Source organism: Tamandua tetradactyla, chromosome 5 (genome assembly GCF_023851605.1).
Source record: "Tamandua tetradactyla isolate mTamTet1 chromosome 5, mTamTet1.pri, whole genome shotgun sequence".
NCBI classification, from domain to species: domain Eukaryota; kingdom Metazoa; phylum Chordata; class Mammalia; order Pilosa; family Myrmecophagidae; genus Tamandua; species Tamandua tetradactyla.
The window spans coordinates 20,077,002-20,095,612 of record NC_135331.1 but is presented as its reverse complement, the minus strand read 5'-3'; the positions used below and the strand labels follow the sequence as shown (position 1 = coordinate 20,095,612).

General features: G+C 39.4%; 1 protein-coding gene across 8 annotated transcripts in view; it reads left to right on the top strand.

Annotated features, from left to right (window-relative positions):
- Nucleotides 1-1,961: 1,961 nt before the first annotated feature.
- CIT (citron rho-interacting serine/threonine kinase) overlaps nt 1,962-18,611 on the top strand; it is a 213,677-nt gene continuing 197,027 nt past the window's right edge. For 7 of the 8 annotated variants that reach the window (XM_077159985.1, XM_077159984.1, XM_077159987.1 and 4 more), the window contains exons 1-3: nt 2,519-2,613; nt 3,694-3,802; nt 7,620-7,761. In XM_077159985.1, coding sequence (XP_077016100.1) covers nt 3,707-3,802; nt 7,620-7,761 — 238 coding nt within the window. In that variant the 5' untranslated portion in view covers nt 2,519-2,613; nt 3,694-3,706. Of the gene's footprint in view, nt 2,171-2,518; nt 2,614-3,693; nt 3,803-7,619; nt 7,762-18,611 lie in introns of those variants that run through there. The other variant, XM_077159980.1, reaches the window with a different exon arrangement.

Sequence of the window (18,611 nt, the reverse complement as noted above, 5' to 3'; positions counted from 1 at the left end):
AAGAACAAAGTTTCAGGTTTCCTGTTATCTAGCTTTAATATTTCATTCTGTTTGGCAGCATCATATCCTTTTAGTATCAGCACAACCACTATTGCTCCCTCCTAATTCTCTTTCCTCATAAACTTTCTGTGCAGTTACTTATACCTGAAAGTAAATTGATGGAATTGATGTGGTTTCTGCTTTATGGTTATTTTTAATTTTTATCTTGATTTTTTTTTTTTAATTTATTTTACATGGGCAGGCACCGGGAACTGAACCCGGGTCCTCGGGCTTGACAGGCAAGCATTTTTACCTGCTGAGCCACCGTGGCCTGCCCGTTATTTTTAATTTTATTACCTTATTTACTGTTTATTTCTTGTCTTGTTCCACAAAGGATTTGTGGAGGCCAGAAAGTGTTCTAATGGGAAATTAGTAGGATATCTAGGCTGGGTTCAGGGCAGTGCAAAATGGTGCTGTTAACATGGCATTCTAATTATGATGAGCAAGTCCTAAGATTCTGGTAAGGCTTTTATTAGTGACACCTGGAAACTAACAGGTTTGGATGGACTAGAGAAATTAGCAGAAGCATTGACAAGTTCCATATTCATGGTTTCTCTGAGATTCCTTATATCAAGCCAACAGCTGGTTCCAACAGCCTACAACTTACTTTGCCTCACCACTCACCTTCTCCAAACTTTAGCTAATGTCCTCACTGTATGTCATTGGGGGCATTTCTGACTAGTATACATTTTTCTGGACTGGGCGAGCCATTGCAACCCAACAGAAGTCACTGGAAGAAATACCAATACCTCCTGAGCAGGTTTTGTGTAGAGGAAAAGATTTTGAAGTAAGATTGTCCAGGAATTTCAAACCCAGCTCTATAACCTAAAGCAGCATGACCCAGAATTAGTCACTTTACCTCTCCTGGCTTCAGTTTTCCCATCTGTAGAATGTGGACGATATTTCCTTCCTCTCAGGGTTATGGTAAAGATTAAATGAGATAAGGTGTTTGATTACAAAAAAAAAAAAACAAAAACAACAACAACAACAAAATGGGATGCAGCTTGGATAAATAGTAGCCAACATTATTATTCCAGGAATAAAGAGCAAGTTTTGTCTGGAAAAAAAGGAAACAAACCATGTATTATGCAAGTTTTTAGGCTTGAGTTTGTACTGATGCTTCTGTGTGGTAACACATCTCCAATTCTAACTTGGTTAGGGGTTAAAAGAATACAAAAAGGACCGCACCCTTAGTTTTTTAAATATACAGAAGAATCTCTCAATAAATATATGATTTAATAATTATAACTCAAACATACATATAATCACTGTTAAGAAGTTATAGCAGCATCCTGAAGGGCCCCCACCCTCACCCCAGGTAACCACTATCCTGATTTGTGCTTTGTAGCTTTAGCTCAGTATGTACATCCCTAAACATCACAGACATCTTGTCTGTTTTTGAAATTAATACATGGAGTCATACTTGATTCTACTGTCTTTGCTCAGCATTGTTTTGAGACTCCTCACGTCACTGTGTTTAGGTATATAGTCCATTCCTTTTCATTTCTATATGAAAACACCGCAAATAAAAAATGTATCCTGTCTACCGCTGATTGACATTTGGGTTGCTTCCATTTTTTTTTTCTTTTTGCTATTTTGTAGTGCAATACTATGTGTACATTCTTCTACACACCTCCCGGTGTCCATAGTGAGACGTTTCTCTGGAGTGTATGTCAAAGACTGTATCATAGAGTGTGCATATTTTCAACTTTAGAAAATAGTGTTAAGCTTTTTTCAAAGAGATTGTACCAGTTTACACTCATCAGCTAGGTATGAGTGTGCGTAGCTCTACATCCTCACACCAACGTCAGACCTTTTCTCTCTTTTTTTGGCCATTCTGAGGGTGTGCGGGTTACTGTAAACCACTGGGTTTAAATTTTCGTATTTCCTGATTACTACTGAGCTTGAGCACCTTTTCACACGTTTGTTGACCATTTGGATTTCCTCTTTAGTGAGGTACCCGTTTAAATCACTTGCCGTCAATTTCTTTCTAAAGAAAGTCTTTTCAGACGTGTCAGTGACCTTCACCACCTCGCCGTTGGATAATCGCCCTGGAGATGCAGTCGCAGAGGCAAGGCGAAGTTTCCAGCGCCAACAACCTGCAGCCGCAGCTCTAGCAGATAACTGCCAGGTAGTCCCACGCGACAGGTGACTTTAGCTGGGTTAAAGGTCAGAAAGACCAGGTAGAGCAACCTGGCTGCCATCCTCCTCCCAGGAGGCCAGGAGAGGAGGGCGAGGCTCTCTGGCGACCTCCCCAGGGACCAGAAACACAAAACAGACGCGTCCCTAAGCTCCGCATCCTCAACCGTCAGTTTCAAATTTCCGCGACTAACCCTGCCGGTTTGCCTGTGCCCTTCTCCCATTGGCCACGAGTCAAAGGAAGAAGCAATTAGATTGGCTCTTCCCTGAAGGGATTGGGCGGGGCCTGGCAGAGACGCAGTCATCCGTCCTAGGATCGGGCACTCTGATTGGTCCAGGCACGGCTAAGCCCCACCTGCGCCGTTCCCCGGGTTCAAACGCGGCGGCGGGAGGCGCTGGGCGGAGCAGCGTGCGGACTCGTAGGGGCGGCGGAGCGTGAGTCTGACCCCCCACCCCTCACCCCCCGGCCCTCCGATCCCGAATTCTCCCCGCATCCCGCTCGCCTCTCACCTTCAATCCAAGTTTCCTCTCCCCCCCAGGGCTGCCAGACGGCGGGGGAATCCTCTCCGTGTCCGCTGCGCGCGCGCCCACACTCCCCGGGAGCCCAAGGGTCCGCCGGGTGGCGCCTGGGGCGGGCGGGGTTGTTGGGACCCCACCCAGCTCGAGAAACTGGGTGTGTCGTGCTCTGCCGCCTGTCAACATCACCTGCATTCCGTCGACCCCTCCTTTATATTATAAACAACTTTATGAGCAAGATAGTGTGCCCTGTGCCCTTATCAAGTTGCTTAGTTCACCTCCCTGTGCTTCAGCTCCTTCGTACTCTCGGTCCCCTCCTCATTATCTCACCTCCTCCTGTCTCACGCCCTTCTCACCCTGCTCCAGGCCCTCTGCCCTCCCTGCTGTTGTTTGACAAGGCCAGGTTCTACCTAGGGACCAGTGCCCTGGCTGTTCTCCCTGCCAGGCTTACCTTTCTTTTCCCAGATATCACCAAAAGCTTGGTACTCGCTTCAGGTTCAGGTGTTTCTTTCCTAGCGAAGTCTACTCTGACTATACTGTGATTGCACACACACCTGTCATCGCCCTTACCCTGCTCTATTTTTTTTTTTTAACTCCTTCCAACATACAGATCATTTGCTTATGTCATCCATCCAATAATTATTTACTGGTACCTACTATGTGTCAGGTTAGGTGTTTCTCCACTATTTGGGAACAACAACAACAACAAAATCCCTGCCCTTTTAGAGCTTACATTCCGAAGAGGGCATATAATAAGCAGCTCTATAAGTAAGGTAGTATGTCAGATAAGTGTATCACCTCTTGTTCCAGTGAGTTACAACCTGGTTTTTACTCTCCATCATCAGACTGAGCCACCCAAGGCCAGCCCATGTCTGATTTTTCACTTCTCTATTCCTGATTTCTTTGAGGGAGTTCAGGGTTGAGAGACCCTCTTGCTCAAAATGGCAGGTGCCCTAGGGATTGTCGGTACACACCTGATGTTTCTCAATTTTCCTTCAGCACCTGTGCAGAGATGTTGAAGTTCAAATATGGAGCACGGAGTCTGCTGGATGCTGGTGCTGCTGAGCCCATTGCCAGCCGGGCCTCCAGGCTGAATCTTTTCTTTCAGGTAACTGGCTTCCCTGTTGCCTTTGTTCAACTATGTTGACATTTGAAAACTCCTTGATACTCACCTTTTTTTTTTTTTTTGTATTTGGGTGCATGGTACAGGAACCTTTAATTTTATTATAGTGTAGAGACTGATATTCGAAGAGAATTCCTGTTTAGTGCTTTGTGTGACTGATCACATTGGAGGAAAGGAGCCACCATGCAGGCAGGAATAGATAGCTAAACTTGTCCTTGAAGGGAGATCTTTTTATTCTCACACTTCACACTTTTGTCCTTTTATTAAAAGAAGAATAAAGATAGTCTCTGAACAAAAATGTCTGTAAGTGTAATCCTATTTCTTTTTCATTTAAGAGATGTTTACTTTTTAGCTCTTTTTACAAAAATGATTTTTATGAGTGTACACACCTGTGTAACCCACAGCTCTGCCAAGTTATAAAACATTTCCTTTGTTATGGAAGTGTAATACTATGCTAAACCCTCATGCCATGAGATTATTTCCAAATAGAATTCTAACCATTTGTTTCTGATATATAGGAAACACTGTTGAAGTAGAGATCCTCGTTTATGTATTCATAAGTCATGGGCCAATATAGACTGTTGTAAAGATTTTGATTCAAATCCTGGCTCCAGCACTTGTTAACTGTATTACCTTGGCTGAGTCATTAGCCTTCTCTGAACTCATTTATTATTCTTTAAAATAGAGGTTATAACACCTAATTTGCAGGATTGTGAGGATAAAGTGAGAAAATCCATATAGAAACTTAGCATGTTGCTTGGCAGTGGCAGCTATTGTTAATACTAAGTGTATAAATAGTATTAATTATAATACTAAATTTCTGTTCACTTAGCTGTAACTATATTTAGGAGCATATTTAGGTAGTATACCTGTGGTGATAAATAGTAATATATTTTTGATAAAATATCTTTTAAAATACTGGTGTTAGGGAATGTACAAACAGATCAGAGTGGAAACAAATTGGAAAGCTTAGGTCACAAGTTTAACTCATGGGCTGTTTTTTACAAATAAGCTGTCTCTAACCTGCCTAAAGTTCTTGCACTTTTTAGCCCCTTGATCATTTTACTGCCAAACTGCTGCAACTTATTACAGCAGCTCATTGCTACTGTTTCTTAAGTGCTTAAAATGTGTTGATTATATCATGGTTATTGATGGCTCTCAGTGTGCCAGGCACAGAGGTAGGCATGTGCTTCTGATTATCTCACTTCAGCCTCTTAACAAGGTAAAGACTATTCTTATTTTAAATAGGACACTGAGGTAAAGAGGGAGGCAAGGACTTGCCCAGGATCATAGATCCTGTAAATGGCAGAGCCAGGTTTCCCTTTAGGTCTGTGTGACTCCAAAGCCTGGGTCAGAGTTTATTAAATATATCTTTCAATTTCATCATAGCAGTAGGGATTGTAGATGAACCCTAGTACATCTCTTTTTAGTGATGTGTTTCCCCTGGCTTCCAGGAAAAGTGTGATGCATGCTTAACAGTTGGAACAGCTGAGGATACTGTTCCTTTCTCATACAATGCCTTTTTAATCAGGTTTAGAAACAGTAGCAATTTGGTTTTTCATTTAAGCAAGTGCTTCCACCTGGGTCATAGTATCTTTTTCTCTCATCTACTTAACAGTACTTTCCAACAAGTTCTAGGCCAGTGTTGGCACACTTTTGGATTTTTGAGCCAGCAAAATTTCACAGATTTGCCAGGCTGACATAGGTTTGCCAACTTTTCATTTTGCTGAGTAAGAATACAAAAAACAGACAGAAAAAGAAAAACCTGTTATCTCCTGGCCCTTTTATTTAATAAAGAAAGGCCATTTTGAGAAACGCCCAGAGAAGAAGGAGATCATAGAATAAAGGACCATGTTTTCATTTGAATACCTTTAACTTTATAAGCAAGTGATCAAGTGCTGCTCATTTTCTCTCATTTTACTGCAGGCTGTTGAAATCTGGTTAAGAATCAGTACTGTATTTGGGAACCACTGCTGGTTGGTCTGAACTCACTGAAGGAACAGAATAAACATCTTATTTTTCTGAGTTAGTGGCGGAACTGTGACACTTTAGTGATAGATAAGGGCCCCTTGTGACCTAGTGCTTCCCAAATCTGGCCAAGTTCTAAATCTCTTGAGCTTGGTAATAAAACAGAGTCTACTGGCTGGAAAATTTTAATCCAGTAGATTTGGGGATAGGACCACAAAATTTGCTTTTTTAAAAAATAATTTGTCCAGGTTTTTCAAATGTATATTTCTATTATCAGACTCCCAAACTCAGTGGTTGAAGGTAAGTATTTTTTTCTAATGATTCTGTGGGTTGACTAAACTCAAGTACACGGTTCTGTCCTACTTTCTAACATCAGCTGGCATCACTCAGGGGTTCCAATTCAGCTGGGACCTTGGTTGGGGCTAGAACATCTGGGTGCTGACTGCCAGAAAGGGTGCCCCAGGGCTCTTTGATGTGACTCTCCATGAAATTTTCATAACTCAGTAGTCTATTCCAGGAGTTGTAAATTTTTTCTGTAAATAGTGAATATTTTAGGCTTTGTGGGCTCTGTGATCTCTGTTAGAACTATTCACCTGTGCAGATGAAAACAGTCATGGATAATATGTAACTGAATGAGCATGGCTGTGTTCCAATAAAACTTTATTTATAGAAATGGGTGGTGGGCTAGACTAATCCTATGAGGCATACCATGCTGACCCCTGGTGTAGGCCAAGCTTTTTTATATGGCCTCTGGCTTCCCTAAAGAGTAAAATCAGAAGCTGCCAGGCTTCTTTAGAACCCAAGCCTGTACTGGCCCAGTGTCACTTATGACACGTTCTGTTAGTTGAAGTGAGTTGCAGGGGCAGCACAGATGCATGGGAAGGGGAAATAGTTTCCAACTTTTGACAGAGGAGCAGCATGCACATACAGGGATGAAGGTTGTTGGCAGCTCTCTGCAGACGGACCTCTATACAGTCCATGGACTGGCACATGGGAACCGCTGGTGTAGACCAGAGGCTGTAAGCTCATGCCCTTGGGGGCAGGTAATGAGTATGAATGAGTCAAGTGAGACCAGGTGGAAGACTGGGAGTCAGGTCAGCTGTGAACTGTAGAATACATCCCCCATCAAGAGAGGGCAGTGTTATTTAGCGCCTGCTCTCTCTCTGATGAGGCAGAAATGTGGGCCCAATGTTGGCAGTTCTACCAGTTTTCCAAGAGAAGCCAGAAACCCCAAATTTTATGTGAAATTCCCTGATTTATAAATATTGGCAGATAATTCAAATTATTTTAGACACTACAGGCCAAACAAAACATGTCTGTGGGCTAGATACAGCCTGTCAGTTTGTAACTGTTTCTCTAGATCATGAATAAATTCGGCTTTAATCATAGTCGGTACACTCACACAACTCTGGATGGTCCAAATGATGAATTGAAGGAACTGAAATTGTATTAACAAACCTCTGGATACACAGGAAAAAAGAGACAATCTGCATCCTTTTGTGAAAACATGAAACAGAAGCAGCAGGGTCCAGAATAAATATTCAAGTCTCAGAACCACAAGAATAAAGGGCCTTTTCTTATTAATGGCATGCTTGTGAAGTTTTTTTTTTCCAGGTGCTGGTAAAAGAAACCCATAGAAATGAATCGTGCAAGTGATAACTTAATGACTCTCAGTTGATGTTGCTTTAAAGAACTGAAGCCAGAGAATCATGCTGATAGCATGCGTCGTGAACAGTTACTCAAGTTGGTGGCTTGTAATTTACTCTGTGCGGATGTTATTGATCAAAGCTTTTCATTATTGACAGTGTCTCCATCTGCTGTTTGCTGTTTTCAGGGGAAACCACCCTTTATGACTCAACAGCAGATGTCTCCTCTTTCCCGAGAAGGGATATTAGATGCCCTCTTTGTTCTCTTTGAAGAATGCAGTCAGCCTGCTCTGATGAAAATTAAGCATGTGAGCAACTTTGTCCGGAAGTGTAAGTTTGGGGAACTTTTTCTTGAACACTCTATTCGTTAAAGGAAACTAGATGGATGCTGTAGTCAGAATGAGTTAGTTGCTGGTGGTAGCGGGTAGGAACTCTGTTCTGGAGTAAGAAAGACTCAGGTGCAAGTTTAGGTTCTAAGTTGGAAGAACAGGTAAGTCAGGTCTCTTGGTTGCAAGTGACAGAAATTCAACTCAGACTAACTTAGGCCAAAAAATGAATTAAAGAAGTCATGAAACTGGGATATCTAGGGTTGGATCAAGCTTCGAACCTGGCTGGTTCCAGGGGCTTAAATAATATCTTCTGGCTTCCATCCCTGCCCTCACCCAGGGTTGACTTATCCATTAGACAAAGTATTCATGATATTCAATTTTTATTAATTTAAAATTGACCGTGTTTATGCACAGGCAAGTTATCATGTTGCCTGGCACATAGTAGACACTCAGTAACTGTTTGAATTAATTTAATTTTAATTTGTTTTAAAAGTATAAGAAAAAATGAATATAATATGTAATAAATCCAGCCTAGATTATGTGCCTTCTTACTCCATTGCAGTAATAAATGGTAATTCTGGCATTTTTTTATGGAAGAAGGGACCCATAAGGGTAAAAGTGCTGAGGGCCTATGAAAGTCATAATATGGCCCTGCCTTCATCCTATTCTTTGCTTTGCTTGACTTCTACATGGGATTGGATGATGCTGGGGAGTTGGCTGCTGATGCCTTAGTTTCCTTCTCTCTCACCTTACACCAGCGTTTTTCACCTGGAGGCAGTTTTAGTCCCCAGTGGACATTTGGCAGCTTCCAGAGACATTTTTGGTTATCACATCTATGGAGGGAGTGCTACCGGCATCTAGTGGGTGGATCCCAGAGATGCCGCTCGACATTTTGCACTATACTGGACAGCCCCTCACAACACAGAATTATCAAGTCCTAAATGTCCGTAGTGCTGAGGTTGAGAAGCCCTGCCTTATTCAACCTTGCTATACAACCAACCACCCTAAACTTTAAGGTGCTTAAAATAACAGTCACTGTAGCAACTCTCATGATTCCTTGCTTTGCCTGGAACCCCTTCTCCTCTCTTCCCTCTCCACCCCCACCCCAGCCATGTGGTCTTAGGGTCCTTTGCTTTCTATATGGCTTCCCTAGGTGGTCCTTGTACATCTGGGGTCAGCAAGCTGTGTAACCACCTGTTACGTAAATAAAGTTTGCTGGAACACAGCCATAGCCGTTTCTTTTTGTGCTGTCTATGACTGCTTTTGGGTTGCAGTGGCAGGACTTGTAACAGAAACCACACGCCCCAGAAAGCCTAAATACTTACTCTGGCCATGTGTAGAAAAGGTTTCTCAGCCTTTTCTCAGACCATGGTTTACATGGTCTGTGCAGCAAGGTTGCTGGACTCCTAGAATGGATATAGCATTTCTTCAGCTGTATTTTTTTGTTTGAGGTGAGACATAGCGATCAGATTCTGTATGGAAGGAAACTACAAGGACATGAATTCCAGGAGGCATGGTTCAGTGGGCGCCTTATTTGGAGACCATTTGCCATACCTAGTACAACTTTTATCTTCAATTATTCATCCCAGGGCCGATTCTGACAGGCTCTACTTTGTGTTATTTGCCTGCCTTTTGACCAGGCCCTGGTGGGGACATGAAGTACTTTGATTGTTATCTTCGGGGTACCCAAGGGAGTTAGGATACCATGAATACCAGGACCTCATGGAATGGGGAGACATGCAGTTACCCAAAGGAGCTAGGTTGCTGAGTAGGTAAAATCAGAATTATGCCCACTACAGTGGCTTTGAGTATTTTACATGTACTATGTCTGTCCTCAGTTTCTCCATCTGTAAAATGGGTATAATACAACTCTAATCAGGCTGTGAGGGGATTGAAGGAGTTAATGCCCAGGCTGGCTTCTCATGTTGCCTGGCACATAGTAGACACTCAATAAAAGTTACTCAGTTATGGTAAGAATAAATCTCCAAGTTTAACCTCAAAATTATCTTTAATTTGAGATGTATTTGGGGTAGTTGTTCATTATTCCATTATTTGAATAAACTTATTTTCTTGAATATTTAAATCTAAGTGGGGGGTGGAAGAGAAGGGAAGTTATGGGATAGACTCAGTTTTCTGAGCCATCAACAGGTACTTTTGTAAGTTTTGAGACTGCCTTTTATTTTCTTAAGGTCATTGAATCTTCTGGAATCATTCAGTAACCAAGGGGCAGGCCTAACAGAATGTAGATTTTTCTAACAGAACATCCAGAGAACAATTTCATACTTTTTAAGAGACTTCGCAGAAGTATGGTTGAGAGGCTACAGTTGAAAAAAAAAAAATTATATCCATTATTTCCCCTTTTCTCTTTTGAGATTCTGTTTTGGAACATAAGTTTTGAAGGGTCCACAAGCTGCTACTGCCCAAGTTTCTTGAGTCTCCCTGTAGGGATGGAGAGTTTCTTTGGAGATAGTTGAAGGGAATGGGACAAAAACCATGGTCCAGAAGCAGAACCTCCAGCAGAAATGTTCCCAAGTATGGGCTGAGGATGGGGAGAGAATTAGCATCTGGGGACCAAGAAAGGGATTTTTGTCTTTCTTAATTGCTGTTATGTCCCTGGTGCCTAAAACGTCTGGTACATAGTAGGTACTGAATGAATATTTGTCGAATGCATATATTGCTGAATGAACAAAATAGATGGTAAAACATTACGCAGGGGATGATATAGTTTATGTACCAGCAGCAAGTATGATACTAGAATATGCATGGAAAAGTGTTAATTGTTGAGATTGGGCTCTTCTGCCTTATTTAACAGAATAGCTGAAATTCTACCCTCTTTCAACTATATTCATTGAAGACAAAAGCTTCTGTATGTTCACTACTTTATTAATTATGGGCAAATGACAACTTTAGGAAGTTTTATATATATATCTGCAAACATAATACAAAAGTAAATAGAAGAGTGGTTCAGTGGTAGAATGCTGGCCTGCCATGTGGGAGACCCGGGTTCGATTCCTGGGTCATGCAAACCCTTCTCTCCTCCCCCACAAAAATACATGTAAGAGGTAAACTATAACATAGTAATGAGAGAAGATCCCTCAGAATCCTACCTGCCAGAGATAACCACTGTCAGTGGTTTGGTGTATAGTATTCCATTTTTATTCTGTGCTTAAAAAAAATTCTTTTCTACAAAAACTTGAAAAATGATGTCATTTCTAAATTAAGATTATGACAACAGAGATAAAGAGAATGGTAAAGTTTAAGTGAAGTAAAAATTAAATTAAAAAAGTAGAAAGGTCAGAAACTGATGATCGATAGGACATAGGTGAGGGAAAGTGAGTAATCAAGAAAGATCACCAGATTTGGGGCTTGTGTTTAGCTAGTTTACTTTTCTCCTATTCTTGTTAGTTCTGTTTTATCAATAAAACAAAAATGGTATGTTCTACATATTGCTATCATATGAACATCTTTCCATTCTAATAAATATGGTTCATGTACATAAATATCAATTTCAATAAAAACTATGGAAAAATTCCAAACATACCCAAAGGTAAAGATAATTAGTATAATAACCTCTTGATACCCATCAACTAGCTCCAGCAATTATCAACCTCCTTCTGTGCATTTTTAACATTACTCTTGTTGAATTTTTTTAATGTAAACTTTTACTGAGAATATCTCTTAAAAGGGTTTTCCCCTTTATTTTTATTTTCTATTTTTAAAATAGACATTAAAAAAAAGAAAACAAAACTTGTTCATAAACTAAGTAGATGAGAATAGAAATAACTTTGCTCTAATCCTGTTACTAAATTCTTTCAATTCCTGAGTAATATTGTAAAAAAGCACAGTTATCTGTGATCAAAAATGAATTAATTTGGGTGGGCCACGGTGGCTTAGTGGCAGAGTTCTTGCCTGCCATGCCAGAGACCTGGGTTCGATTCCTGGTGCCTGCCCATACAAAAAATAATAATTAATTTATCGACAAACAACTCGATTTGATTCTGCTTTAATTTTAATGCAAGTAAGAATTGACTCGAATTTTAAAATGGAGCATGTATGCCTATTATTTTGCCATTAGCTTTGCTCACTTCACAATAAATTTGTGCATTATTTCTTCAGCACTCAGTGTGTACTCGGTTCTGTTCTTTCTAGCATGAGCCTAATCTTTTACATGGGTGGACATTGAAATTGTTTCTAACTCTTGTTCATGGACTTTTAGGTTGTTCTGATTATTATTCTATTAAAATGCTTATCATAAGCATCTTTGTACATATTTTTTTGAGCACGCGTGTGTGTTTCTGTGAATGGTGAATTCCTAGAAGTTGAAATGTTGGATTACTGAGTTTCAAAAAAGAAAGCAATAGAATCAGCTGTGTTGGCTTTTGTCCTGTAGGTCCAAGTGTAAATTATTTGACAAAGCCGTTCTTTGATTGCAGTTTCATTATTGTGCTTTGGGTCTTTATGTCCACTTCAATATTAGCTGTCTATTGGGCCCTTAAATGCTACAAACTAAAAATGCACAGGGATGAAGGGTGATGTGCCTTTAGGGACACAGAAGCTTCTAGTGTGTAGAGAAGTTGTGAAGTTGTTTTTTTTTTTTTTTAGTTTAGTATCTCATCTGTTCACATTAATAATCAAAAACCTTTGCTCAAATACCCAATAAAAAAAAAGGCAAAGGATTTAAATAGATCTTTCTCCAAAGAAGATATTCAGATGGCCAGTAAGCACATGAAAGGCTGTTCATCGTCATTAGCCATCAAGAAAATGCAAATCAAAACCACAATGAAATATCTCTCCATATCCACTAGGATGGCTTTTATTAAAAATATGGTGAGCATGTGCAGAAATTGGAGCCCTCATACATTGCTGGTGGGAATGTAAAATGCTGTACATGCTGCGGAAAATGGTTAGGTTATTCCTCAGAAAGTTAAACATTAAAATTACATATAATCCAGCAATTGCATTTAGGTATAAACTCAAAAGAATTAAGAACAGGGACTTGAAGTGGCACTAGTACCCACTGATGTTTGTAGCAGCATTATTCACAATACTGAAAAGTTGGAAATTACCGAAGTATCTGTCTACAGATGAATGGAAAAAACAAAATGTGACATAGCCACACAAAGGAATACTTTGTAGCTGTTAAAAGGAGGGAAGTAGTAATACATGCTACAACATGGGTGAACCTTGAAATATGCCTAGTGAAGTAAGCCCTGCCAAAAAAAGGACAAGTGTATGATTCTACCTATAAGAAATATGTAGAATAAATAAATTCGTAGAGACAAAGTATATTAGAGGTTACAAGGGGATGGTGGGAGGGAGAGTGGGGAGTTATTTCTTAATGGTACAGAATTTCTGTTTGGGGTGACAAAAAAAATTTTGGTAGTGAATGTTTTAATTGGAAATTTAATTGTGAATATGTTTAATACCATACTTAATGCCACTTAAAATGTGAAATTCAAACTTAAAATAACTTAAATAACAAATTTTATGTGATATATATATTACCACAATAAAAGAAAAACAAAAAATAGTCTTTTAATAAAGAAACAGATTTAGAATGGTATCTCAGAATTCTGAGAGGGTAGGTAGTATGGTGGTTCTGCCTGCAGAGCAGTTTGTCTACTCTTGTGCGTGGTTAAGATGCCAGATAGCAGCTAGTGACAGATCCAGGGTTGTTTAATTGGACAACACAATAAACAACGTTGGGGCTCAGGATCTAATAGAGAATTAAGAGAGGTTGTCCTTGTGTGTAAGCAATAATGAAATCGGGTCCAACCCAGAAAAGTTGCAAGCCAGTGTTGTGGGGGAATTATGATTCAAAACTCAAATACTTGATCTGAAAGAAACTTGGAAAGGGACAGAGAAGAGAGATAGGGCTTGGCACAGCGCTGTTGGGCAAGAGGAAAATATCATGCAGCTTTCAATTTTGTTTCTTCTTTTTTTTAATTTATTTATTAAAAAAATAAAACAACATCCATAATCAGTAATTCACAATATCATCACTTAGTTGCATATTCATCATTTCTTAGAACATTTGCATCGATTTAGAAAAAGAAATAAAAAGATAACAGAAAAAGAAATAAAACGATAACAGAGAAAAAAAAGTTATACATACCATACCCCATACCCCTCGCTGTCATTGATCACTAGCATTTAAGCTCAATTTATTTTAGCATTTGTTCCCCCTATTATTTATTTTTATTCCATATGTTCTACTCCTTTGTTGACAAGGTAGATAAAAGGAGCATCAGACACAAGGTTTTCACAATCACACAGTCACATTGTGACAGCTGTATCATTATTCAATCATCCTCAAGAAACATGGCTACTGGAACACAGCTCTACATTTTCAGGCAGTTCCCTCCAGCCTCTCCATAACATCTTGAACAACAAGGTGATATCTACTTGATGCATAAGAGTAACCTCCAGGATAACCTCTCGACTCTGTTTGGAATCTCTCAGCCGCTGAAACTTTGTCTCATTTCCCTCTTCCCCCTTTTGGTCGAGAAGGTTTTCTAAATCCCTTGATGCTGAGTCTCAGCTCATTCAAGGGTTTTTCTCAATCCCTTGATGCTGAGTCTCCGTTCATTCCAAGATATCTGTCCCACGTTGCCAGGAAGGTCCACACCCCTGGGAGTCATGTAGTCATGTCCCATGTAGAGGGGGTAGGGTGGTGAGATTGCTCGTTGTGTTGGCTGGAGAGAGGGGCCACATCTGAGTAACAAAAGAGGCTCTCTTGGGGGTGACTCTTAGGCCTAAATTTTAAGTAGACTTGACCTATCCTTTCTGGGGTTAAGTTTCATATGAACAAACCCCAAGACTGGGGGCTCTGCCTATAGCTTTGGTTGTCTACACTGTTTGTGAGAATATCAAGAATTCAACTTGGGGAAGCTGAATTTCTCCCCGTTCTCAACACTCCCCGAAGGGGTCTTTGCAGATACTTTTCCACTCACTGATCGAATCACTCTGGGATTCATCGGGGCATCACTCTGGACAAACCAGCAAAATCTCATGTCCTACCTGAGATTCCAAGTACTTATGGCGTTCAATCAAACTATCTACAGAAGTTATATTAGGAACTGCACTAGTCAAAATATAAATTTTGTAACAAATAAACATTTTTTGCTTTAGTCTCACACAGAAGGTGACATTTTAAAATATCTATTTTCAGTACCCTGCAATAATGACGTTCCTTTGTTCTTCCTCATGCAAAGACATTTTTAAAACTGTACCTTGTACATTTCAGTATTATTATACACTCTAGGCATTCCTAGATTATACCATCTCAATCTTTAACATCTATCTTTCTTTCTGATTTCATTTATGTCCTCAACCCTCCTCCCTCTATCATTCTCACATGCAGCTTCATTCAGTGTTTTTACATAATTAGGGTTTTCGGCATATAGTATCATATCATCTGCAAACAGTGATAGTTTTACTTCTTCCTTTCCAATTTTGATGCCTTGTATTTCTTTTTCTTGTCTAATTGCTTGGCTAGAACTTCCAACACAATGTTGAATAACGGTGGTGATAGTGGACATCCTTGTCTTGTTCATGATCTTAGGGGGAAAGTTTTCAGTTTTTCCCCATTGAGGATGAGATTAGCTGTGGGTTTTTCATATATTCCCTTTATTATTTTAAGGAAATTCCATTGTATTCCTATCCTTTGAAGTGTTTTCAACAGGAAAGGATGTTGAATCTTGTCAAATGCCTTCTCTGCATCAATTGAGATGATCATGTGATTTTTCTGCTTTGATTTGTTGATATGGTGTATTACATTAATAGATTTTCTTATGTTGAACCATCCTTGCATACCTGGGATGAATCCTACTTGGTCATGATGTATAATTCTTTTAATGTGTTGCTGGATTCGATTTGCTAGAATTTTGTTGAGGATTTTTGCATCTATATTCATTAGAGAGATTGGTCTGTAGTTTTCTTTTTTCGTAATATCTTTGCCTGGTTTTGGTATGAGGGTGATGTTGGCTTCATAGAATGAATTAGGTAGCTTTCCCTCCACTTCAATTTTTTTGAAGAGTTTGAGCAGGATTGGTACTAATTCTTTCTGGAATGGTTGGTAGAATTCACATGTGAAGCCGTCTGGTCCTGGACTTTTCTTTTTGGGGAGCTTTTGAATGACTGATTCAATTTCTTTACTTGTGATTGGTTTGTTGAGGTCATCTATTTCTTCTTGAGTCAAAGTTGGTTGTTCGTGCCTTTCTAGGAAGTTGTCCATTTCATCTACATTGTTGTATTTATCGGCATAAAGTTGTTCATGGTATCCTGTTATTACCTCCTTTATTTCTGTGGAGTCAGTGGTTATGTCTCCTCTTCCGTTTCTGATCTTATTTATTTGCATCCTCTCTCTTCTTCTTTTTGTCAGTCTTGCTAAGGGCCCATCAATCTTATTGATTTTCTCATAGAACCAACTTCTGGCCTTATTGATTTTCTCTATTGTTTTCATGTTCTCAATTTCATTTATTTCTGCTCTAATCTTTGTTATTTCTTCCTTTTGCTTGCTTTGGGGTTAGTTTGCTGTTCTTTCTCCAGTTTTCCAAGTGGACAGTTAATTCCTGAATTTTTGCCCTTTCTTCTTTTTTGATATAGGCATTTAGGGCAATAAATTTCCCTCTTAGCACTGCCTTTGCTGCATCCCATAAGTTTTGGTATGTTGTGTTTTCATTTTCATTTGCCTTGAGATATTTACTAATTTCTCTTATAATGTCTTTCTTGACCCACTGGTTGTTTAAGAGTGTGTTGTTGATCCTCCACATATTTGTGAATTTTCTTGTGCTTTGCCTATTATTGATTTCCAACTTCATTCCCTTATGATCTGAGAAAGTGTTTTGTATGACTGAGAAAGTGTTTTGTATGATTTCAATCTTTTTAAATTTGTTGAGACTTGCTTTGTGACCCAGCATATGGTCTATCTTTGAGAATGATCCATGGGCACTTGAGAAAAAGGTGTATCCTGCTGTTGTGGGGTGTAATGTCCTATAAATGTCTGTTAAGTCTAGCTCATTTATTGTAATATTCAAATTCTCTGTTTCTTTATTGATCCTCTGTCTAGATGTTCTGTCCATTGATGAGAGTGGTGAATTGAAGTCTCCAACTATTATGGTAGATGTGTCTATTTCTCTTTTCAGTGTTTGCCTCATGTATTTTGGGGCATTCTGGTTCGGTGCATAAATATTTATGATTGTTATGTCTTCTTGTTGAATTGTTCCTTTTGTTAGTACATAGTATCCTTCTTTGTCTCTTTTAACTGTTTTACATTTCAAGTCTAATTTGTTGGATGTTAGTATAGCTACTCCTGCTCTTTTCTGGTTGTTATTTGCATGAAATATCTTTTCCCAACCTTTCACTTTCAACCTGTGTTTATCTTGTGTCTAAGATGTGTTTCCTGTAGACAACATATAGAAGGATCCTGTTTTTTAATCCATTCTGCCAGTCTATGTCTTTTTATTGGTTAGTTCAATCCATTAACATTTAGTGTTATTACTGTTTGGGTAGTACTTTCCTCTACCATTTTGCCTTTTGTATTATATATGTCATATCTAATTTTCCTTCTTTCTGCACTCTTCTCCACACCTCTCTCTTCTGTCTTTTTGTATCTGTCTCTAGTGCTCCCTTTAGTATTTCTTGCAGAGCTGGTCTCTTGGTCACAAATTCTCTCAGTGATTTTTTGTCTGAAAATGTTTTAATTTCTCCCTCATTTTTGAAGGGCAATTTTGCTGGCTATAGAATTCTTGGTTGGCAGTTTTTCTCTTTTAGTAATTTAAATATGTCATCCCACTGTCTTCTCGCCTCCATGGTTTCTGCTGAGAAATTTACACATAGTCTTATTGGGTTTCCCTTGTATGTGATGGATTGCTTTTCTCTTGCTGCTTTCAAGATCCTCTCTTTCTCTTTGATCTCTGACATTCTGACTAGTGAGTGTCTTGGAGAACGTCTATTTGGATCTATTCTCTTTGGGGTATGCTGCACTTCTTGGATCTGTAATTTTAGGTGTTTCATAAGAGTTGGGAAATTTTCAGTGATAATTTCTTCCATTAGTTTTTCTCCTCCTTTTCCCTTCTCTTCTCCTTCTGGGACACCCACAACACGTATATTTGTGCGCTTCATATTATCATTCAGTTCCCTGAGTCCCTGCTCATATTTTTCCATTTTTTTCCCCTGTAGTTTCTGTATCTTGTCGGATTTCAGATGTTCCGTCCTCCAGTTCACTAATCCTAACCTCTGTCTCTTGAAATCTACCATTGTAAGTTTCTATTGTTTTTTTCATCTCTTCTACTGTACCTTTTATCCCCATAAGTTCCGTGATTTGTTTTTTCAGACTTTCCATTTCTTCTTTTTGCTCATTCCTTGCCTTCTTCATGTCCTCTCTCAATTCATTGATTTGGTTTTTGATGAGGTTTTCCATGTCTGTTCATACATTCTCAATTAGTTGTTTCAGCTATTGTATCTCATTTGAACTATTGGTTTGTTCCTTTGACTGGGCCATATCTTCAGTTTTCTTGGTGTGATTTGTTATTTTTTGCTGGCATGTAGACATTTAATTACCTTAATTAGTTTATTCTGGAGATTGCTTTCACTTCTCTTACCTAGGGTTTTCTTGCTAGATGAATTTGTTGTCTGTCTGTTCTTTGACCTTCAGTTCAGCTTTTTCCGGACCTCTAGCTTAGGTTTTATTTAACAGAGGATAATTTTTCAGTTCTTGTTTTCTTGTTTTGTGCCCTGCTTGAATGGTGCCTTTTCCCTCCTCACCCTTAGGAGGGTCTACGTAGGTGTTACAGACTCCAGTCGGGTTTTCTTGGACTAAACTGGCCTCCTATCAGGGGGAAGGAGTCA